At 42.2% G+C, this 20,467-nt stretch overlaps 1 protein-coding gene and 2 non-coding genes across 3 annotated transcripts; 1 reads left to right on the top strand and 2 right to left on the bottom strand.

Annotated features, from left to right (window-relative positions):
• Positions 1 to 1,748: 1,748 nt before the first annotated feature.
• LOC141636682 (small nucleolar RNA R71) lies at positions 1,749 to 1,855 on the bottom strand. The gene has a single exon (XR_012541280.1). It is a non-coding gene; the product is annotated as a small nucleolar RNA R71 (small nucleolar RNA).
• A 12,740-nt stretch (positions 1,856 to 14,595) lies between these two features.
• LOC141630126 (uncharacterized) lies at positions 14,596 to 19,716 on the top strand. Its single transcript, XM_074442996.1, has 3 exons — positions 14,596 to 14,826; positions 15,846 to 17,473; positions 18,252 to 19,716. The coding sequence occupies exons 1-3, from the start codon at positions 14,596 to 14,598 to the stop codon at positions 19,714 to 19,716; spliced, it is 3,324 nt and encodes a 1,107-aa protein (XP_074299097.1).
• Positions 14,967 to 15,073, bottom strand: LOC141635281 (small nucleolar RNA R71). The gene has a single exon (XR_012539980.1). It is a non-coding gene; the product is annotated as a small nucleolar RNA R71 (small nucleolar RNA).
• Positions 19,717 to 20,467: the final 751 nt, after the last annotated feature.

Raw genomic sequence — 20,467 nt, 5'->3', positions numbered from 1 at the left:
CGATCGAGTGGTTTTAATCCACTCGATCGAGTGGTATCGCTATTTATGGGCTTTAAACAGCCCGTGTTATGTTTAATTCCGCAAAACTCATTTACTTTGCTATTTAAACCTACATTAGTTAGGTTAGGAGTATCTGATTTACTTACTGCTTAGCATCTATCAAAACTTTTACTGCGTACTTCAATCTTCTCTACTGTAACTTTATTTCGGGATTGCTTTTGCTTGGAATTTGTGTTCTTTACGCCGGATTCGCATCGATTGTAATTCTTTCTCTTCCTTTATTAATAATTAATCTTTTGTTTGCTTTAATCTCTTGTTCCGTTACCTTTACTCCTTTGCCCTAATTTATCTTTATGCTTTTCACCTGTTATTTCATTATGTTTATTGCTGGAAATCTATCTGCTGTTAGTTTAATTAGCGATATGAGTAGCTAAACCCCTCTCATGTTGGGATTAGGGGATCTGCGGTAGGATTGTGCCGATGTAGTAAATGAAACAGACGAAATAATTACGAGACTCTGTCACCATAGCAATTTAATTATATTTATCAACTTAGTTGAGTGCACACTTCTAAGTTAACCTTTAATCTCGCTAAAATTAATCCTAGATCGAAAGATTGGACTAAATAGGCCTGCTATGAACAGTAGACTACCCTGACGAGAATGAAAGTTAAGTTAGTGGTATTTTAGGATAGAAAGTGGACCGTAAGGACCTTTCAACATCCGTCTTACATTAATTCGTCTGAGTCATTTACAGCTGGGTCACTGGACTACCGTAGTGAACCGAAATCCTGACATGTCCCTGTTTATCTGATAGTTTAAACTCATTTCCTGCCTTTATTGATCTCGCCCTTTATTTCTCTTTCCTTTAAACTCGTAGTTTAGATAACAATTCAAACAACCCAACCCCCCCCTCCCCCCCCCCCCCCCCCCCCCCCCCCCCCCCCCCCCCCCCCCACCATTGTGACCAAATAGACGGACTTTTACAGATATCTTGCCTCCCTGTGGAGATCGACCTGACTTCCCTAGCTATAAAGTTAGTCGAGTTAGTTTATTTTTGACAGGTACACGACAGACGTGTCAAATTTTGGCGCCGTTGCCGGGGAGGCAATTGCCCTATTTGTTTTCGTTCCATTTATTTTATCCGTCTCAGGGAATTCCTATTCCTTGAGGTCGTTCTTATTATTTTCTTTCAGTGTTGTTTATGCCCAGTTCAGACAGGTGTGAATTAGTTTCAGCTGATTCAGAGCCAGAGAGATTATTCAGGCATACACTCCGTCTGATAAGGAAATCACGAAAGGAAGACTTGAGTACATTCGAGCCGGAGTTACATCATTCTCTTTTCGAGGAAGATAGTCCGATTTCTACAGTAAAGATGCCTAAACTTTCTATTCATTCAGTGGCTAAAGCCTCTTCTATTCCCAAAGGTTTCAATCTCCAAACTGAGGATGGGAACACCTTTGATATCCGTCCTTCTTATATCAATCTGGTAGAGAGAAACATTTATAGAAGCGTGGCTGGTGAAGATCCGAGGAAGCATATGGAGACCTTTACCGATTACTGTTCTACTATCCCCGCCACTAAGGGGGTAACTCAAGATAAGATTAAGGAGGTTCTCTTTCCTTTCTCTTTAGCTGACTCAGCCAGGGAGTGGCTGACTGACTTGGACCGCACAGCTGCTCGGGTTAAAGATTGGGAGTCTCTTGCTCTTGCATTTTACAAGAGATATTTCCCTCCACAACGCACCAATTTGCTGAGGGCCAAGATCACTAGTTTCAGACAGGCTCCCGATGAAGGTTTTTATGAGGCATGGTCGCGATTTAAGAAGTTGGTGAGGTCTATCCCTCACCATGGTTTTGACCCATGGTTTCTAGCTAATTAGTTTTACAATGGGCTGTGACGACCAGAGAGCCATACTTGATGCGGCATCTAGTGGAAGATTTCAGGAGAATACAGATGATGATAAGGGATGGTCCCTTATTGAAGAGATGGCGAATTACAGTGCTGAATATGGTAACCCGAGGGATGGGATTAGGACAGTTCATGCAGTTGATAAGCAGGTTTTGGCTAAGCTGGAGACCATGAATGCTAGGTTCGACAAGTTGGAATTACAAGCTTCTGGGGAGCCTCAGACGGTCCATGTTCTTACTAGAGGAGAGACTGTTTCTTGTGAGAGATGTGGGAGTAATGATGGCCACACTGCTGTTGGCTGTCTTGTAGAGAAGGAACAAGTCCTTGCCTTTCAGCAATATAAGCAAGGAGGAGGTTCCTATTACAATAATCAAGGGGCAGTCCATCCCAACCTGAGGTGGACTAGTCAGAATGTGCTCAATCCTACACCTCCTCCGCACCAGCAGCAGCCTTATGTCCCTCCACACAAGAATCAACAAGGCTTTCAAAAGCCCTCTTCTTTTACTCCTCCTAACCATGGTGCATCATCTTCCGGTGGGGTGAGTGAAATTGGTGAGCTTAAGTCTATGTTGCAAGCCTTCACGAAGAAGTGGCAATTGAGTGATCAAAAGAAAGATGCGTCCATAAAGGCACTTGAAACTCAAGTTACCCAATTAGCCACTAATCAGTCCACAAGAAAGCAGGGTCAATTACCGACTCAAAATGAGAAAAATCCACACGAGACGGTAAATTTCATCAATCTGAGAAGCGGTCGTTCATATGAGGGACCGGAAAAGCATAAATCAGACCCAAGGAGAGCTGTAAGTGATGAGGAACAATGTTCTGGCGAAGAAAATGAGCTCACGGCAAAGAAAGTGCTCGATCGACTGGTTTCAGGTGGTCGATCGAGCAGATTTGGGGACGAAAGTAGTCGATCGAGTGAAAATACAACTCGATCAAGTGAACTGGAAATGCAGAATGGTCGATCGAGTAGTTTTTCTACTCGATCGAATGAAGAGCAAAGTGAAGTTGATCGATCGAGTGGAAATTTTACTCGATCGACTGACATTGATGAGGAAACTGCTCGATCGAATGGGTATATTGGTCGATCAAGTAGTTTTGATGACGGGAAGCTTATTAGAGAGCCTGCTAGTGCTCGTTTAAGCGATAAATCACCGGAAAGACCTCGTTCGAGAGGTAAGAAGCGTCCAAAGGATACAGAACTTGCTCCGGAAGATACATTGGAGGAGAGAAACAAGGGACTTGAGATACCTATTACAGTTCCCTTCCCGAGGCGTCTGCAGAATACAAAGGCCAATCAACAATTCGGTAAATTTGTTGAACTTCTGAAAAGCTTGGAAGTCACTGTGCCATTCACCGAGTTGCTGACAAAGGTACCCTCTTATCTTAAGTTTATGAAAGAAATTTTGAGTCGTAAGTGATAGTGAGACCGTAGCTTTGACTGAGGTGGGGTCAGCCCTATTTCAAAATAAGTTACCTCCTAAGCAGTCAGACCCGGGTAGTTTTTCGATTCCGTGTCATATCGGTAACTATTTGATTGATAATGCGCTATGCGATTTAGGCGCTAACGTGAGTGTCTTACCGCTGTCTCTGGCTAAGAGGTTTGGTTTGACAAAGCTGAGTTGCACTAACATGACAGTTCAGATGGCCGACCGTAGTATATCACGACCACTAGGTATAGTAGAAGACGTACATGTAAGGATCGAGAGGTTCTTTATTCCCGTTGATTTCGTTGTCTTAGACATCCTCGAAGATGCACACACCCCTATTATTTTAGGGAGACCATTTTTGTCTACTGCTCGTGCAGTTATTGACGTCGGGGGGAAGACTTTGACCTTTCAGGTAGGGGACGAAGAGCTGATTTTTAATCAGTTTAAGTCCCGAAGGGCTCCCATGCAGGCTCAGCCTTGCAATGCTCTCTCTTATATTGACCCTATTATTGACACTCCAGTTGAACTTTGTGCTGCAATTATTATCCCTCCGCCTCAGACTGAGAGCAAGAAGGAGGAAAGTTCGTCTGTTTTCCTTGCTGCAGGTACAGATGAAAGCAACGAAGGAGATGTAAAAGGGTGTTGTGCAACTGCTGTCAATCAACTTGGAAGTATGGATGCTAAAGACGGTGATAGAGGAGCAAGGACGAGGAAAGTTCGTGCCTATGTGGATGAGAACTATTCCCCTCCTACTGTTATGAATGACCATTCATGCTCATGTAAATTGAAGAGGACATTCAATGTTGCTGAGATGACGTCCTCCAGTCAGGAGCCCTTCAAGGGGCTACTGAATTGCATTGGGAATTAAACGGGGAAATGCCCCGTGTAACACTTTGTAATAGATAATTTTGAATTTTCCGTTGAATTTATTTTATTGCTTTTAATTAGGACAATTAGTTTTTAGACTGCTTTTAGCGTAGATTTAAGACTATATACTGTTCTTATGCGTTTGGTTATTTTGGGATATTTTTGCACGTGTTCTTATGCAGGTTTGGGGAAGTTTTTACGCATTCCAAGGAAGAAAAGACGAAATTCAAGAGCTTACGCGAGAAAAGAGCTCGATCGAGTACTTTTTGTACTCGATCGAGTGAAAATTTGGTCGATCGAGCACTTTTTCAGGTCGATCGAGTAAAGCAATAAGTGGGACTTCTCGATCGAGTAGATTTCTACTCGATCGAGCAGATGAAGCATCAGAGTGCTCGATCGAGTGGTTTAAAACCACTCGATCGAGTGAAATGAACAGGACACAGGGAGTTTTTCTCACTTAAACTCTTTTTCCTAATTCCCATTCATTTGTTCCCCTAATTTCGTCTACTCTACCCTAATTGCGATCAAATTGCCCTAAATCCCCATTTTTCTTGCCCAATCTCCAAATCCGCTCCCTAAAATCCCTTGCTTGTTAATTAATCTATCAAAGCCCCATAATTTCCCCTTAATTTGTGCTCATCTACACGGTTTTAAAGAAGGGTTAGGGTTTGCGGTTTTTAGCTCGAAAAAATCGCTTGTTTGCTTGATTATTTGAAGATTAATTGCATATTGTAGGTTTCTCTCACCAAGTAAGTGATTCCTCTAGCTTCATTGCATTTTGATTTCATTATTTTTGTATTTTCATGAGGAAAATTGAATTAGGGTTCGAAAATCCATGGTTAGTCGATTTTTTTAGACTTAATTTTTGTTTATTGCCCTTGTTTCTCTTGCTTGATGATCAACCCCAATTCCTCGCTGTTTGTTGCATGTCTTAATTCGAATTTTACATGATTTTTGTGATACGGGTTAAAGACAAATGAGATTTTCGATCGTCACTTGGGTTTTTGTTGTCAGAAATCGTCTAGTTAGCATCTTTGTTGCGAAATTGCTGCTTGTTGACCGATATCGCACCCCGTTGATGCTTAGACATGCTTAATCCAACCCTTGCACAAAATTTGCAATTAGGGTCATTTAAGTCAATTTTTCGACCGTCGACGGTTATTTTGTCAGATTGCTTTAATTAACCTCAGTTACTTGTTACTCGTTACTGTTGTTAACTGTTATTCCCTTTCCCTATCGCCAATTGTATTCTGTAATTCGAAATTTTGAGGAATTGTTGGAAATTATATGCTGTAAGTCGAAATTTTACGATTGGTAGGGGGTTTCACATGTTGTTTCTGCTGGTTTTTCATGCTGTTTAAGCTACTATTAGCCGCTGTTTCTTATCGTGTCCCCTTACCCTCTGTTTACAGGATGGATTCTAGTTCTTTACCATCTACTAGTTCGTCCTCCAGTCCGTCTTTGTCTGAGACAGTGGCCCCTGTTGTTGCCACTGTCTCCACTTTAGTGACTACTGCAGACCTCGGTGTTTCTAGTTTCACCAGGACGCTTTTGCTCCACTTGCTCACCAAGCTAGCTTAGTTCAGGCTGCCACTTCGTCTACGGTCACCACCACAGCTAGCACTGATGCTAGTCCCTCTTCAGTGGTGACCACAGCCGCCGCTAACTCGGCACCAGCCTCTACTTTTACACCTGTGGCGGACTCGCCACTTGGCGATCGCAATGCCTTGAGCGCCACTGTTCCTCACACCGTTGCTTCACAGGCTTCTGCTTTGAGTTCCAGAGGCCGGGGTCGTTGACAGTCCCGAGCTACGCCAGCTCTAGTCACCTCTACTTCCGCTCCGAGCACTTCCACAGCTGCTGCTTCTGCTTCTGCTTCTACTTCTGGCACAGTCACGGTCCGAGGGGACACTTCCCTCGACCCTCACCTAGACTACCCACAGGTAAATTTTGTTAATGTTTTACATCGCAAGAAATTTTATCATTTAGTACGCTGTGTGCATGTACCTTCCCGATTTCTAGAGAAATCGGCACTTGAGAGACTCGGTATTTACGAGTCGGTTTGTGACTTACTTCGGGGCACGGGGATGGCTGGGCTCATCACTACGAGCGGCCACACTTTTCTGGAGCTGAGCCTTGAGTTTCTAAGCTCCTTTACCTTCTCCTCGGGGGCTTACGAGACTGACCCCGATTGTTCTTCAGTGTCCTTCCGGTTATTTAACCGGACTTTTCCGATGACCCTAGCGGAGTTTGGTAGGTTACTTGGCCTTTCCTCTACGGGCGTGACTGTTGCCCTAGGAAGGTCCACCGCCAGCTGTGGCCGACTTTAGCTCAGACCACCTACCATGAGCGAAAGCTCCATCAGGTCCACCTTCCTCCTATTCGTGTTTTCCTTAGACTGATGGGGAGCACTATTTTCGGCCGAAAGGAGCCGAACAACATGACCAACACCGAGCTCTCCATCCTGGGCGGTTACCTAAACATTGACTGTGGAGGTCCTTTTACCTTCAACATTGCCTACTTGACTGCCCAGTACCTTCATAGCCAGGGGCTGAAGGAGACGGGAACCATTGCCTGCGGTGGCATAGCCACCATTCTTGCCCGTTCTCTTTTCCCCGATTGACCGCGTAACTTGCAGTACCTCAAGGGAGAGAGGCTACTGAGTCTGGAGGCCATGCATTCTCAGCATTGGCTGACCCCAGACTACCAGACTTGGAAGATAGACGGCTCCTTGTCTGTTGACTTACCTTGTGACACTCTCCCCCGACTTGAGCCCTCGCCCACTGTTGCTAGGGGCCACCGTTTGCCGTCACTGCCGAACCTCCACCTTCCACTCCGACCATGACCACCTCCCACTGCACTTGCAGCTAAAAAGCGGCGTCTTGAGACCGGAGAGGGGTCTACAGCTTCAGGGAGTGCCCAGCCTTCCACGGCTACTCCCGATCCGACCTCTACTCCAACTACTACAACCACTCCTACCCCTACGCCCACTGACCAGACACAGACTGAGCCGGTCTTACCGGCTACTTTCGTACTACCTCCTCCCTTTGTGGCGCCCGCGGTCCCGGACCAAGGGGGCGCCCTTTACGGTTTGTTGCATGCGATTGCAGAGCGTCAGGCTCGTATTGAGAGGGACATGGCTTTAGCCTTGCACCCTCTATACGAGTACCACTTGCGGAGACACAGACCGATTCCGGAGGGTTGGCCACACCCTTCCTTCTTCCGGTTCCCACCTAAGGGGTACCCGGAGTCGGCTGACGAGGAGGAGGAGGAGGACCCAGAGGTGGCAGTGGAGAGAGCTCGTGCTGAGGAGCAGAGGAGGAGAGAGACCCGGAGTTCAGGGTGGAGGAGATCCGTGAGAGCAGTGACGACGACGACGACGACGAGTAGCTACTGGTCTACTCACTTCCCCGGTTTCCTGGCTGGTTTGGGGAAGTTCATATTTTGTATGTATCTTCTACTCTTTTATTTTGTCTCCTTTTAATTTTTTTTTAATTTCTTATTGGTTGTATATTCCCGTTCCCCCGTATATATCTGCTGGTGTATGCTGGAGGACAACGAGGGCGTTGTCCGTTTTGGTTTGGGGAGGGTATTGCATCCTTTTGAGTCTGCATTTGCATTTGTTTTGCATTCACGTTTATTTTTCAGCTTGCATTGTTGTTTCTTTTCATTAAAAATTAAAAAATCCAAAAAAATTAGAAAATTTCAAAAATTTCAAAAAAAATATATTCACGTTTATTTTGCATATAGGTTGAGTCGGAACGGTAGATTTCCGTGATGATAATGCACTATAACTTGTCTTTTAGCTTGAGCCTTGCACTTCTTTTGATGGTTATTAGCTTTGTCATACGCATAGTCTACGAGTTTCTCTTCAAATATAGCCGACTGTCTAGATTTGACCTGATAAATTGGCAAACTACTTGAAAAATTCTGAGCTTTAGAGCCACAACTGGTGACATTCATGACCAGTTCATTAGGAATTGAGAGTAGTACTCCTTGCATAGCATGTTCATCATTTTTTCACATTTATGACATTCAATTTCTCGTCAAATGCACATATTCGGGTTTGTGGTTGGTGTCACATGCAGGGAGGTGCTTGCAAATTTCCCTTTCCTTATATTTTTCACCCATTTAGCTCCACATTAGCCAAATTTGCCTTTTTGACCCATCAGCTACATCCCAAACTGAGCCTGCCTAGTCAAGATAGTTAGTATGTTCTTTTGTGGTATGATCTTCCGTAGCATTTTGGCCCGTATTTCTTGTATGGAATTGGTAGAAATTGAGGAAGGAGGAATAAGAAATAAAAAATTGAAAAAAAAAAAAAAAGAAAGACGTGAAGAAAAGAAAAAAAGAAAAAAAATGAAAAAAATGAGAAAAAGCTGAATTACGTGAAACAAAAAAAAAAAGGAAGTTTGAAAAAGAAGTTTGTTTTATTTGAGTTAGTTCTTTCAGACGGTATTAAAAAAGGGAAGTTTGTGACCGTCTGACTCCTCCGTTTTATCCCATACTTTTTGAGGAGATTGTGTTTGAGTTTAGTGAGTTATGTGCCAAATGAAGGGGCAGTTGTTCTTAGTTTTTCAGTCAGTTGAGATTCGGATGGTTTCTTTAAGGTCCTGTTAGGAAGTAGCTTGACGCTTTTACCTCCACATTTCCATAAAATGTTTTGCCTTTTCTCACTTGAACCTCACTATTCCCATATTATTTGTAAGCCCTCGGCTGTGACGGACATTATCGGTTGGAGTGTGTGCATTAGTGCTTGAATTGTCTTACATTTTTGTTGCATGCATGCTATGTAGGTCGCAGTTAGGTGAGTGACTGTCTTTTCGTACCTCTTTTACATATATTATTCACCTTTGCTTCATAAGAGAAGAGTGACCACGAGAGAGTCCGATTTTGTTGGTCTTGCAAGGTCGATAGTTTGGCTATATTTCTGAACAGCTTATAATTCGTTTGCGTATTGACTGCTTAGCTTTAACTGTTAGTTTTTGTTGCATTAAATTGGTTCAAGTAGACAAGTTAAGCTAGGTCTGAGTTATCATTTCCGTTCCATTAGTTTAGTTTTAAGTTTACTCGAGGACGGGTAAAGATTCGGTGTGGGGAGATTTGATACGTGCCTAATATATAGTCTTTTTAGCCTATTTCAGCACGTATTTCTACGCTTTTTTATACTGTTTTTATGGTATTTTGCCCCGAATTGGCTACTTTGGTTTGTTTTGTCCATTTTGTAGAAATGAACGCGAAAGTAGTGGAATCGTACTCTTTTTCGTCCTTTTTGCATGCATTTAGAGGAGACGAGATTGTTCCAGAGTGAGATACTGCATTTGGAAGCGTCATGGCACGGATTACGAGGCATTCGGTGATGGACTTGAGCTGATTTGAAGTTAAAGAACTCGATCGAGCTGTTTTACCACTCGATCGAGTGGTTTTTACGTCCTCTGGTGGACGATCGAGTGGTTTTCCACTCGATCCTTATCTTGCAGAAAGGCCACTTACTCGATCGGGTAACTTTCTACTCGATCGAGTAGATTTGCTGAGGTGTTTGCTCGATCGAGTGGTTTTAATCCACTCGATCGAGTGGTTTCGCTATTTATGGGCTTTAAACAGCCCGTGTTATGTTTAATTCCGCAAAACTCATTTAATTTGCTATTTAAACCTACATTAGTTTGGTTATGAGTATCAGATTTACTTACTGCTTAGCATCTATCAAAACTTTTACTGCGTACTTCATTCTTCTCTACTGTAACTTTATTTCGGGATTGCTTTTGCTTGGAATTTGTGTTCTTTACGCCGGATTCGCATCGATTGTAATTCTTTCTCTTCCTAATTTATCTTTATGCTTTTCACCTGTTATTTCATTATGTTTACTGCTGGAAATCTATCTGCTGTTAGTTTAATTAGCGATATGAGTAGCTAAACCCCTCTCATGTTGGGATTAGGGGATCTGCGGTAGGATTGTGACGATGTAGTAAATGAAACAGACGAAATAATTACGAGACTCTGTAACCATAGCAATTTAATTATATTTATCGACTTAGTTGGGTGAACACTTCTAAGTTAACCTTTAATCTGGCTAAAATTAATCCTAGATTGAAAGATTGGACTAAATAGGCCTGCTATGAACAGTAGACTACCCTCACGAGAATGAAAGTTAAGTTAGTGGTATTTTAGGATAGAAAGTGGACCGTAAGGACTTTTCAACATCCGTCTTACATTAATTCGTCGGAGTCATTTACAGCTGGGTCACTGGACTACCGTAGTGAACCGAAATCCTGATATGTCCCTCTTTATCTGATAGTTTAAACTCATTTCCTGCCTTTATTGCTCTCGCCCTTTATTTCTCTTTCCTTTAAAACTCGTAGTTTAGATAACAATTCAAACAACCCCCCCCCCCCCCATTTATGACCAAATAGACGGACTTTTACAAATATCTTGCCTCCCTGTGGAGATCGACCTGACTTCCCTAGCTATATAGTGAGTCGAGTTAGTTTATTTTTGATAGGCACACGACAGACGTGTCAGGGCGTGTTTTGTTGTGGAGAGTTGGGCAAGAGGAGATATATGAGGAGCGAATGTCATCTTCGGGGACGAAGATCTTTTTAAGGGGTGGAATATTGTAATACCCTTACCTTCTAAGTGACCGACTCGATCGAGTGTAAGGGAACACTCAGCCGAGTGCCCCTATACTCGATCGAGTAACGTGACCGAGTGAGTTACAAGATTCAGGTCTGAGTAGTGACACTCGGCCGAGTGAGGTGTACACTCGACCGAGTGCTGTACACTCGATCGAGTGCCCTGGCCACTCGACCGTGTGAAGCGGGTTAAGCCCAGTTTTGTACGTCGGCCTATATTTCTGTGTTGGGCTTCATAAATAAGACCCATGAACAGTGTTTCCTTCATTTCTAAACCCTAGAAACATCTCTATAAACCTCTCCCACTTCTCTCTATAATCCAGCTTCATCCTAAAATCCTAGATCTACACTTTGTTTGGAGGAATCTTGGAAAAGTGTTTACATATTCTTATTCCTCATTACTTGGTGAGTAATCTCATGCTTTTACTTTTGTATTTTCCATACTTTCATTTAAGACACAAAAACCATAGATTTTTAGGGTTTTGGTAATTGGGTTTGTTTATGGGTAACTAATATGATAGGCTATCGTACACCTAACAAAAATACCCTAGACTTGGCTAACAAATGAATGTAGTAAAGTAGGGGTTGAACACAAGGAGACGGGAATTGTGTAGTGAATTGCTATGAGTAGAATTCTATCTAGGTCGGTTACGATTGTTTGTTGGATTTGGTTGGTAAAACTTGTATTAAAATGATGTAAATTAATAATGCTAAAAAAGTCTACGGGAGTCGGGTCACGCATGCAAATACGTAAATGATCATGATAAATTAGGAGTTGATAATAACGTTAATGGTTTAGGTCTAATGGCAACCACATCTCGCCCTTATTGTCAACCATAGAACGGGCTCTAGTGAGCTCTCGCTATGACTAGATCGGTCTACTAAAACATGCTTAGTCTAATTCAATTTCGTACCTCTTGACTTATAAAAGTGAATTAACAAATTTAATCAATGATAGTGATCAATTATCAAAGACTAACAAATAAAACCAGCATGTGATAGAAACAATTATACGATTACTATAGCATCCTAATTCAACAATTGTAAAAACTATTTATGCATGGCTTCCCTATTCCTTAGAGAAAGTAAACTACTCACTCATGTTGGAAACTAAACTAATAAGATATGATATGAATAACATGATGATAAAATAATTATAATTAGATGAATAATTGAGAAATGAGATAATGCTAAATGATAAATGATAATGACATAGAAATTAGAAATAATACTTGGGAAAGTGCACGTCTTCGGGGTTGTTGGGTTTTGAGTTAGGGATACCGACTCTCGAACCCGAGAGGGGGGTTAGTTGGGACAACTAGTGTCCTTGATGTGACCATAATTAGCGCATATTTAGTCCCCGAATTAGCCTTGTTCCCATGCTTTTTAGTGCATATTTGGGTCATTTATTGTCTTTAGTTCTTTGGTTTGCATATTCTTTGAGATTTTTATCCCTTGGTAGGAAAGGAGTGCAAATCTTGCATTTTCATGGCAAAACGAGACTAAATTGATTGAATTCAATGACCAAGCATCAAGGAGAGACAAGATTAGAAGGCATTTGTACATATTATAGTAGTTGGGCAATGACGAGAAAGGATCCTTGCATCCCCGAGGAAATCCCCAAGGATTTTACGAAGAAAAGGGAAGAAAAGAAGAAGAAGCAAGACTGAGGAGCAATCCGTGCGGATTGTCCTGAATCCGCCCGTCCTCCACAGCACAATCCGTGCGTCTTCCTTCAAAGACGCCCGGGCAGCAAGCCTAGAAGACGCCCGGATTCCCTTGAAGACGCCCAGGCAGAGGCTCCTGAATTCGCCCGTCCCGTGTCTAAGACGCACGGATTCCAGTCCAGCACAAATCCGTTTCTTCAAGCTTCAAAGAAAGAAGCCCTTCCTTCGAAAAATACCGGCGTCTCCCTGCTCAATCTAAAAAAGTAAAATTACTAGTTTAGCCCTTATTTAACCCTAATGCATCCACCTAATTTCCACTATAAATACCCCATTAGTCTAATTAGAAGAGCATGTTCTTCTTATCAATTATTAGAGTAGTTAATATCAATCAAATCTCTCTTTAGTATTTTAATCAACAATTAATCAAGTTTTAATACAAGTTTTATTTCCTTAATCTCTCTCTTGTTCATCCTTTATTTTGGGTAATTGAAGATTATTTGGGTTATTTTGGGAGATTGACAACCTCTCAATCAAGCATCAAGTACTTCTTTTATTGTTTGCTTTATTATTGGAATCATTAGTAGGTATAATTCTCTTAATCCCTTTTTAATTATTGTTAATTACTTTCATTTGTTCATCATGTTTCATTTTGTTGGTATGATTGACAACCTTGCTAGCATGATCAACATGATAATGAGTGAGTAGTGACCTAGCTAGGGTTAATGGGTAATTAGGGGAAACCAACATGGGGAATGATTCATGCTTAAATTAATATGCTTTCATGGTTTATTTGCTTGCTTGTTTTGATCTCAACTCATGCACCTGTTATGTTTGATGAAATGTGAGCCTATGAATCCTTGCATTTTTTACCCATCACCTATCTTTTCATTGAGACTTGTAAGACATAAACCAACTCGAGTCTCATTAGACCATGCATGTTGTTGAGTAGGAAAGACTAAGTCGACTTGTAGGTGTTGTACAATCTAATCGATTCCGCTCCGGGACCCAAAATTTCCTAGGATTGAAAGATATAACCCAACTCAATCCATCACAACAATAATTGCTTGCTTATAATTTGAGAACATGTTTGTATGATCAATTCCCATGATTCCCCTATGACCCCATGATACCCTAGTGCTTTTTATCAATTATTTACAACCCTTTCATTTCATCTTGCTTATTTACTTTCATTGCTATTTAGTTAGTGACCTTCTACATCAACCCAAATTGTGACACCCCTAAGACACCACTAGTTTCAATAGAAATCTCGTCTCAATTCCCGTCCCTTGGGATCCGACCTTTACTTGCCTCTTTACTAATTGTAGAGTTGTTTGTGAAGTTATAAATTGTGCTTTGGTCTAGATGCTTCCAACGACAATTGTTCCGAAAAATAGAATATAGCTCCGAAATAGTCGGACCAGTCCTATTGCGAACCCGAGAGGGAGGTTCTAGGCGAATTAGAGCCATCTCCCCCTAACCTTTCTACCCCTTTAGATTAGCCGAGACAATTAGTATATGGAATTACAAATATCCGTGGGAGAAACGAGTTATAGTCTTTCCTATTATTTGATCTATTCTTAATCCTTTAGCTTGTTCTTTGCTTGTCTAGTTTGTAGCCTTTTAATTTTCTAATTTTAGTGCTAGTTCGTTACAACCTCTCCCTTTTATTTCGACTTAGCTAAGCTCGTGAATTAGAACGATTAGTAGTCCACCTACTCCTTGTGGGATCGACCCTCTAAAGTGTACAACGATAAAATCGTGCACTTGCGAGGTATTACTTGATACCATCAAGTTTTTGGCGCCGTTGCCGGGGAGTACGGCTTGATATTAATCGTTTTTGTTTTAGTTTAGACTAAGTCCTTTGTTACTAATCCTTTATTTAAAGTGCTTAGGTCTTTTGCATGAGTAGGCGACAAAGAAGAGGTCGACCAACACATCCACTTGATCTTGAAATTGAAGCCACGGCAAGAAGACTTAATTCTCCAAGAAGAAGGGGTTTACTAGATACACCACCGATAGAAGAAGGTAATCACCAAGAAGCTACCGAAGTGTTTGAAAATCCTTTTGGGGTTTTAGAAGAAGAACCTAACATCATGGGTGATCCGATTCCGATAAGAGAGACTATGGCTTCTAAGCATATAGTCAATCCAAGCATCCAAAGACCAAGAATTCAAGCTAATAACTTTGAAATCAAAAATGCCTTGCTCAACCTTGTTCAAGACAACCAATTTGGAGGAGGTCCCTTGGAGAACCCAAATGATCATCTAAATGACTTACTTGAAAATTGTGATATGTACAAGTCAAATGGGGTCTCCGATGATGCGGTACGCCTTAGGTTGTCCCCCCGTTCACTTAGGGGTTCGGCCAAGGATTGGTTGAAGAATTGTGACCCGGATTCCTTCAAGACATGGAATGAGTTGGCTTCGGCATTTTTGAACAAATATTCCCACCCTCAAGAACGGCCAAAGTCAAGAGTGAACTACAAAGCTTTACTCAAGAAGAGGATGAGACCTTATATGAGGCATGGGAATGGTATAAGAAGCTCCAACGGTTATGCCCTCACCATGGCATATCCGAGGCCGAGCTAGTGAACAATTTTTACAAAGGGTTGACTCAAGACCTTCGGCTTTCATTGGATGCGGGATCGGGAAAAGGTGCCTTAGACAATTTGGGGCATAAAGCGGCAAAAGAGCTAATTGAGGAGATGGCCTGAAGAACTATGGAATGGGGAAGTGATAGGCAATTGAGAAAGGGCAAGAGCAAGGATTCTAATTCGATTTTGAATGTGGAGGTTAAGGGTATGCTAGATGAACTCACCCAACAAGTTGCTTTGCTAAATTCAAAACCACCAAGCTCCGATATGAGACAAGTCTTGTCTTGTGAGTTGTGTGGGGAACAAGGGCATACTCCCATTGGGTGTCCCTTGATTTCACCCCTCCAAGAGGAATGCTATGAGCAAGAAAATGGAATTTGGGAGTCCACAAGTGCAAGGCAAGGGTTCAACAATAATAACAACAACCAATTTGTCAATGGAAAAAGAACTCACCCTTTCTAGTCTTATGCTTCACAAAACATTCAAAATCCAACCACTTCCAAACCTCAACAACAACAAAGGTTCAATCAAAACTCTCAATTCCAAAGACAAATTCCACCCGGTTTCCAAGGGAAACAATTTGTCACCCAACACCAACAACCATTTGGGGGTTTCAAGGGACCAAATTTCAATCAACAACAAAACCAAAATTCCCAACCACAAAACCAAAACTTCCAAACCCCTCAAAAACCATCTTGGGAACAAGCCTTTGAACAATTGGTTATTGCAAATCAAAAATCCGACTCAAAGCTTGAAAACCACATTGCCTCACAAAACCGGGTTAATGATGAAATACGAGCATCCCAAAAGGCTACGGAAACTCATGTGGCCCAAATTTATCAACAATTGGGGCAATTGGCTCAAAATCCGGGGAAGTTTACGGGTAATACGGTTAAACCAAGGGAGATTAATGCGGTATTTTTGAGGAGTGGAAAGCAATTGGAGGAGTTTGAGAAATCTCCTAAGTGGAAGAGGAAGAGGGTGTCTAGTGAAGTAGTGAAAGAGCACCCGGTTGAGGTTGTGGAAGAAGATAAGATTAGGGTGGAGAAGTCTAAAGAGGTGGAGATGGTTGATCCTCCAAAGAAATATGAACCTATTGCAACTAAGGCCAAAGAATGTACTCCACCACCAGTGGAGTATGTCGCACCGGTACCCTTTCCACAAAGGCTTGCAAGGCCTAGGCTTGAAAAGAAATATGAGAAGTTTGTTGATATCTTGAAGGGGATAAATGTCACGATTCCTTTCCTTGATATGATTACCGAAATTCCATCATATGGTAAGTTTCTTAAGGAACTTGTCACTTTGAAAAGGAAGAATGGAGAGGTGCAAACCATCAACCTCTCTAAGGAATATAGTGCTATTCTTACTCACACCAACAAGCTTCCAAATAAGCTTGAAGATCTGGGTAGTTTCTTAATTCCTTGTTCTATCCAAGGGGTGGCTATTAAAAGGGCATTGTGTGACTTGGGGGCTAGTGTGAGCCTCATGCCTCTTTCAATCTTTAAGAGGCTTGATTTGGGAGATTTGAAACCAACTAGAGTTTCACTTCAAATAGCCAATCGGTCGGTTAAATTTCCCATTGGTGTGATTGAAGATGTACCCTTGGTTGTTGGGAAGCGTGTCATACCATGCGATTTATTTGTAATGGATATGCCCGAGGACTACAATGTGCCTATTATCTTGGGGCGACCTTGTCTTGCCACCGGTGGAGCTATGATCGATGTGAAGAGTGGCAAGTTATCTTTGCAAGTAGGTGAAGATAGAGTGGAATTTGAACTCCACAAGTTCATGGAAGCCCCATCTCTAGGTGACACTTGTTGCATCGTAGACATTCTAGAGAATCCCATGGAAAAGCATGACCCAAAAGCTTCCTCTATGGATACTTTGGAGACTTATCTTGTTAGTGGGTATGAAGTTGATGACAAAGATGTTGAGACTCTTGCATATGTATGGATGTTGGATTCCGCTCCATTTCATGAACAAGCTCCCAAGTTTGAAGTGTTGGAAGTTGGTAAGAAGGAGGACAGTTCCACGCCTCCTCCTACGGTTGAACTTAAACCTCTTCCCTCTTCTTTAAAATATGAATTTCTCGGTGATAATTCCACTTTTCCCGTCATCATCAATAGTGCACTTGATGACACCCAAACCTCAAAACTAATTTCTTTGCTCAAAAGGTTTAAGGGTGTCCTTGGGTACACAATTGGTGACCTCAAGGGGATTAGTCCCTCTTTGTGCACTCATAAAATTCTACTTGAAAATGAGGATGCATCCTCCATTGAGGCACAAAGAAAGCTTAACCCCATAATGAAAGAAGTTGTGAAGAAAGAGGTCCTCAAGCTACTTGATGCCGGCATTATATATCCTATTTCGGATAGTAGGTGGGTAAGCCCGGTTCACGTAGTTCCCAAAAAAAGGAGGAATGACGGTAGTGCAAAATGAAAAAAATGAATTGATTCCCACGAGGACGGTAACCGGGTGGAGGATGTGTGTGGATTATAGGAAGTTGAACAAATCCACCCGGAAGGATCACTTTCCCTTACCGTTCATGGACCAAATGTTAGAAAGATTAGCTGAACACAACTACTTTTTATTCTTGGATGGCTATTCGAGATTCTTCCAAATCCCTATCCATCCAAGTGACAAAGAAAATACCACCTTTACTTGTCCATTTGGCTCCTATGCATATAGGAGGATGCCATTTGGGCTATGTAATGAACCATCTACCTTTCAAAGAGCTATGATGTCAATTTTCTCCGATTTTGTTGAATAAGAAATGGAAGTTTTTATGGATGATTTCTCGGTTGTTGGGAAATGTTTTGAAAGTTGTTTGACAAATTTGGAGAAAATTTTGAGCAAGTGTCAAGAGTCTCACCTTGTGCTTAATTTAGAGAAGTGCCATTTTATGATACAAGAAGGTGTTGTGATGGGACACATAGTGTCAAATCATGGAATAGAAGTTGATAAGGCTAAGATCGAGGTCATTTCTAGTCTCCCACCTCCCACCAATGTCAAGGAGGTGAGAAGTTTCCTTGGACATGCGGGCTTTTATCGCCGCTTCATCTAGGACTTCTCCAAGATTGCGAGACCTTTGACCTAGTTGTTAGCCAAAGATACTCCTTTTGTGTTCTCTAACCGATGTCTTGATGCTTTTAATAGGTTGAAGGAAGCTTTGACGAGTGCTCCAATCATACAACCTCCGGATTGGAACTTGCCATTTGAGTTAATGTGCGATGCAAGCGATCAAGCCTTGGGCGCGGTTTTAGGCCAAAGGAAGGATGGAAAGGTGCATGCAATTCATTATGCAAGCAAAACTCTTCATGAAACTCAAACCAATTACTCAACAACGGAAAAGGAGCTCTTGGCCGTAGTTTTTGCTATGGAGAAGTTTCGGACCTATTTGGTGGGAGCTAAGGTAATAGTGTTCACCGATCATGTTGCTTTGAGACACTTGCTCATCAAGAAGGAGTCCAAACATCGGTTGATTAGTTGGATATTACTTCTCCAAGAGTTTGACATGGAGATTAGGGATAAAAAAGGAGTTGAAAATGTGGTGGCCGACCATTTATCCCGGCTAATCAACCTCAATGTTGACAATGGGCTTCCTATCAATGATTATTTGCCCGATGACCACTTGTTGTCCCTAAGTTTGGGTGAAGCACCGTGGTATGCGGATATAGTCAATTATTTGGTCTCCGGAATAATCCCATATGATTATGACTCGCATAAGAGGAAGAAATTCTTTCATGATCTAAGGCAATATTTTTGGGATGAGCCTTGCTTATACAAATCTTGTGCGGATGGGATAATTCGGAGGTGCATTCCAAGTGAAGAGGTGAAGCCGATAATTTCACATTGCCATGATATGCCAAGTGGAGGGCATGGTAGTTCAAGAAAGACCGCCGCAAGGGTGCTCCAATACGGTTTCTTTTGGCCTTCCCTATTTCATGATGTGGCAACCTACGTCAAGGGGTGTGATAAGTGCCAACGAAGCGGCAATATTTCAAGGAGGCATGAGATGCCAATGAATTACATGCTAGAGGTAGAGTTGTTTGATGTATGGGGAATTGACTATCAATGTCCTTTTCCATCATCCAATGGATATGAGTACATCCTTGTTGCGGTGGATTATGTGAGCAAATGGGTTGAAGCTATCCCAACAAAAACTTGTGATGCAAAGTCGGTAACAAAACTCATGGAAACAATTATATTTTCAAGGTTTGGAGTTCCAAGAATTGTGATTAGTGATCGTGGGACTCATTTTCGGGAAAGGACTCTAGATGCTCTTCTAAAGAAACATGGGGTGCAACATAGGCGTAGTCTTGCCTACCACCTACAAGCAAACGGACAAGCCGAAATCTCAAACCGTGAAATTAAGATGATTCTTGAGAAGACCGTGAGCCGGTCAAGGAAGGATTGGTCAACTAAGCTCAACGATGCATTATGGGCTTACCGGACTGCTTTCAAAACACCGATAGGAACTTCACCGTTCCGGTTGGTGTACGGAAAGCCATGTCACTTACCGGTAGAGTTGGAGCACAAGGCACATTGGGCAATCCGACTTCTCAACTTTGACTTGAAGAGTGCCGGAGAAAAGAGACTGCTTGACATCGATGAGTTATAAGAGTTTAAGCTAGAGGCTTATGAGAGCTCAAGGATTTACAAGGAGAAGACTAAGAAGTTCCATGACAAGAAAATTTTGAGAAGGGAATTCGAGGTGGGAGACTTGCTTCTCCTCTTTAATTCAAGGTTCAAGTTATTTTCGGGAAAGCTCAAGTCAAAATGGTCGGGACCTTTCACGGTGGTCCGAATTTTTCCTTATGGGGCAATTGAAATATCCGATGGAGACCAAGCTTTCAAGGTAAACGGGCAAAGGCTCAAGCATTACATTGCCGGAGCCCCTATCATGAAGAATGTAAGCTCCATCGATACCTACCTTCTCCATAATTAATTGTGGTTCATGACTTCGTCGAGCCTACGACATTAAACAAGGGCACTGTATGGGAAGCAACCCATGGGATTTGTATATAGCTTGCATTTTAGGTAGTTAATCCTCATTTCGTCCTCTTTGGAAGGCTTGACCGAGGGAAGGGATACCGGCGGCCGGTTAGCGTACCGGCGCCGAGGCGTCAAGAATTTTGACTATCAAAAAATTCAAAATCATGCTGGGATGACAGAGGGCCGGTGGACCGGCGGCCGTACGGCGTACCGGCGCCGAGACATCCAATTTTTGACACTCAAAATCGATTTTTTGGAAAAAATGCTGAATGACAGAGGGTCGGCCGACCGGCGGCTGTTACCCAACCGGCCCAGCGTCCCTTTTTCCGCACCTTTATATTCCCTAACCCACCGAATTTCCCACCACTCTCTAAAAA

This window comes from Silene latifolia, chromosome Y (genome assembly GCF_048544455.1).
Source record: "Silene latifolia isolate original U9 population chromosome Y, ASM4854445v1, whole genome shotgun sequence".
Taxonomy (NCBI): domain Eukaryota; kingdom Viridiplantae; phylum Streptophyta; class Magnoliopsida; order Caryophyllales; family Caryophyllaceae; genus Silene; species Silene latifolia.
The sequence above is the reverse complement of the archived record's forward strand: the minus strand, read 5'-3'. Positions and strand labels throughout refer to the sequence as shown.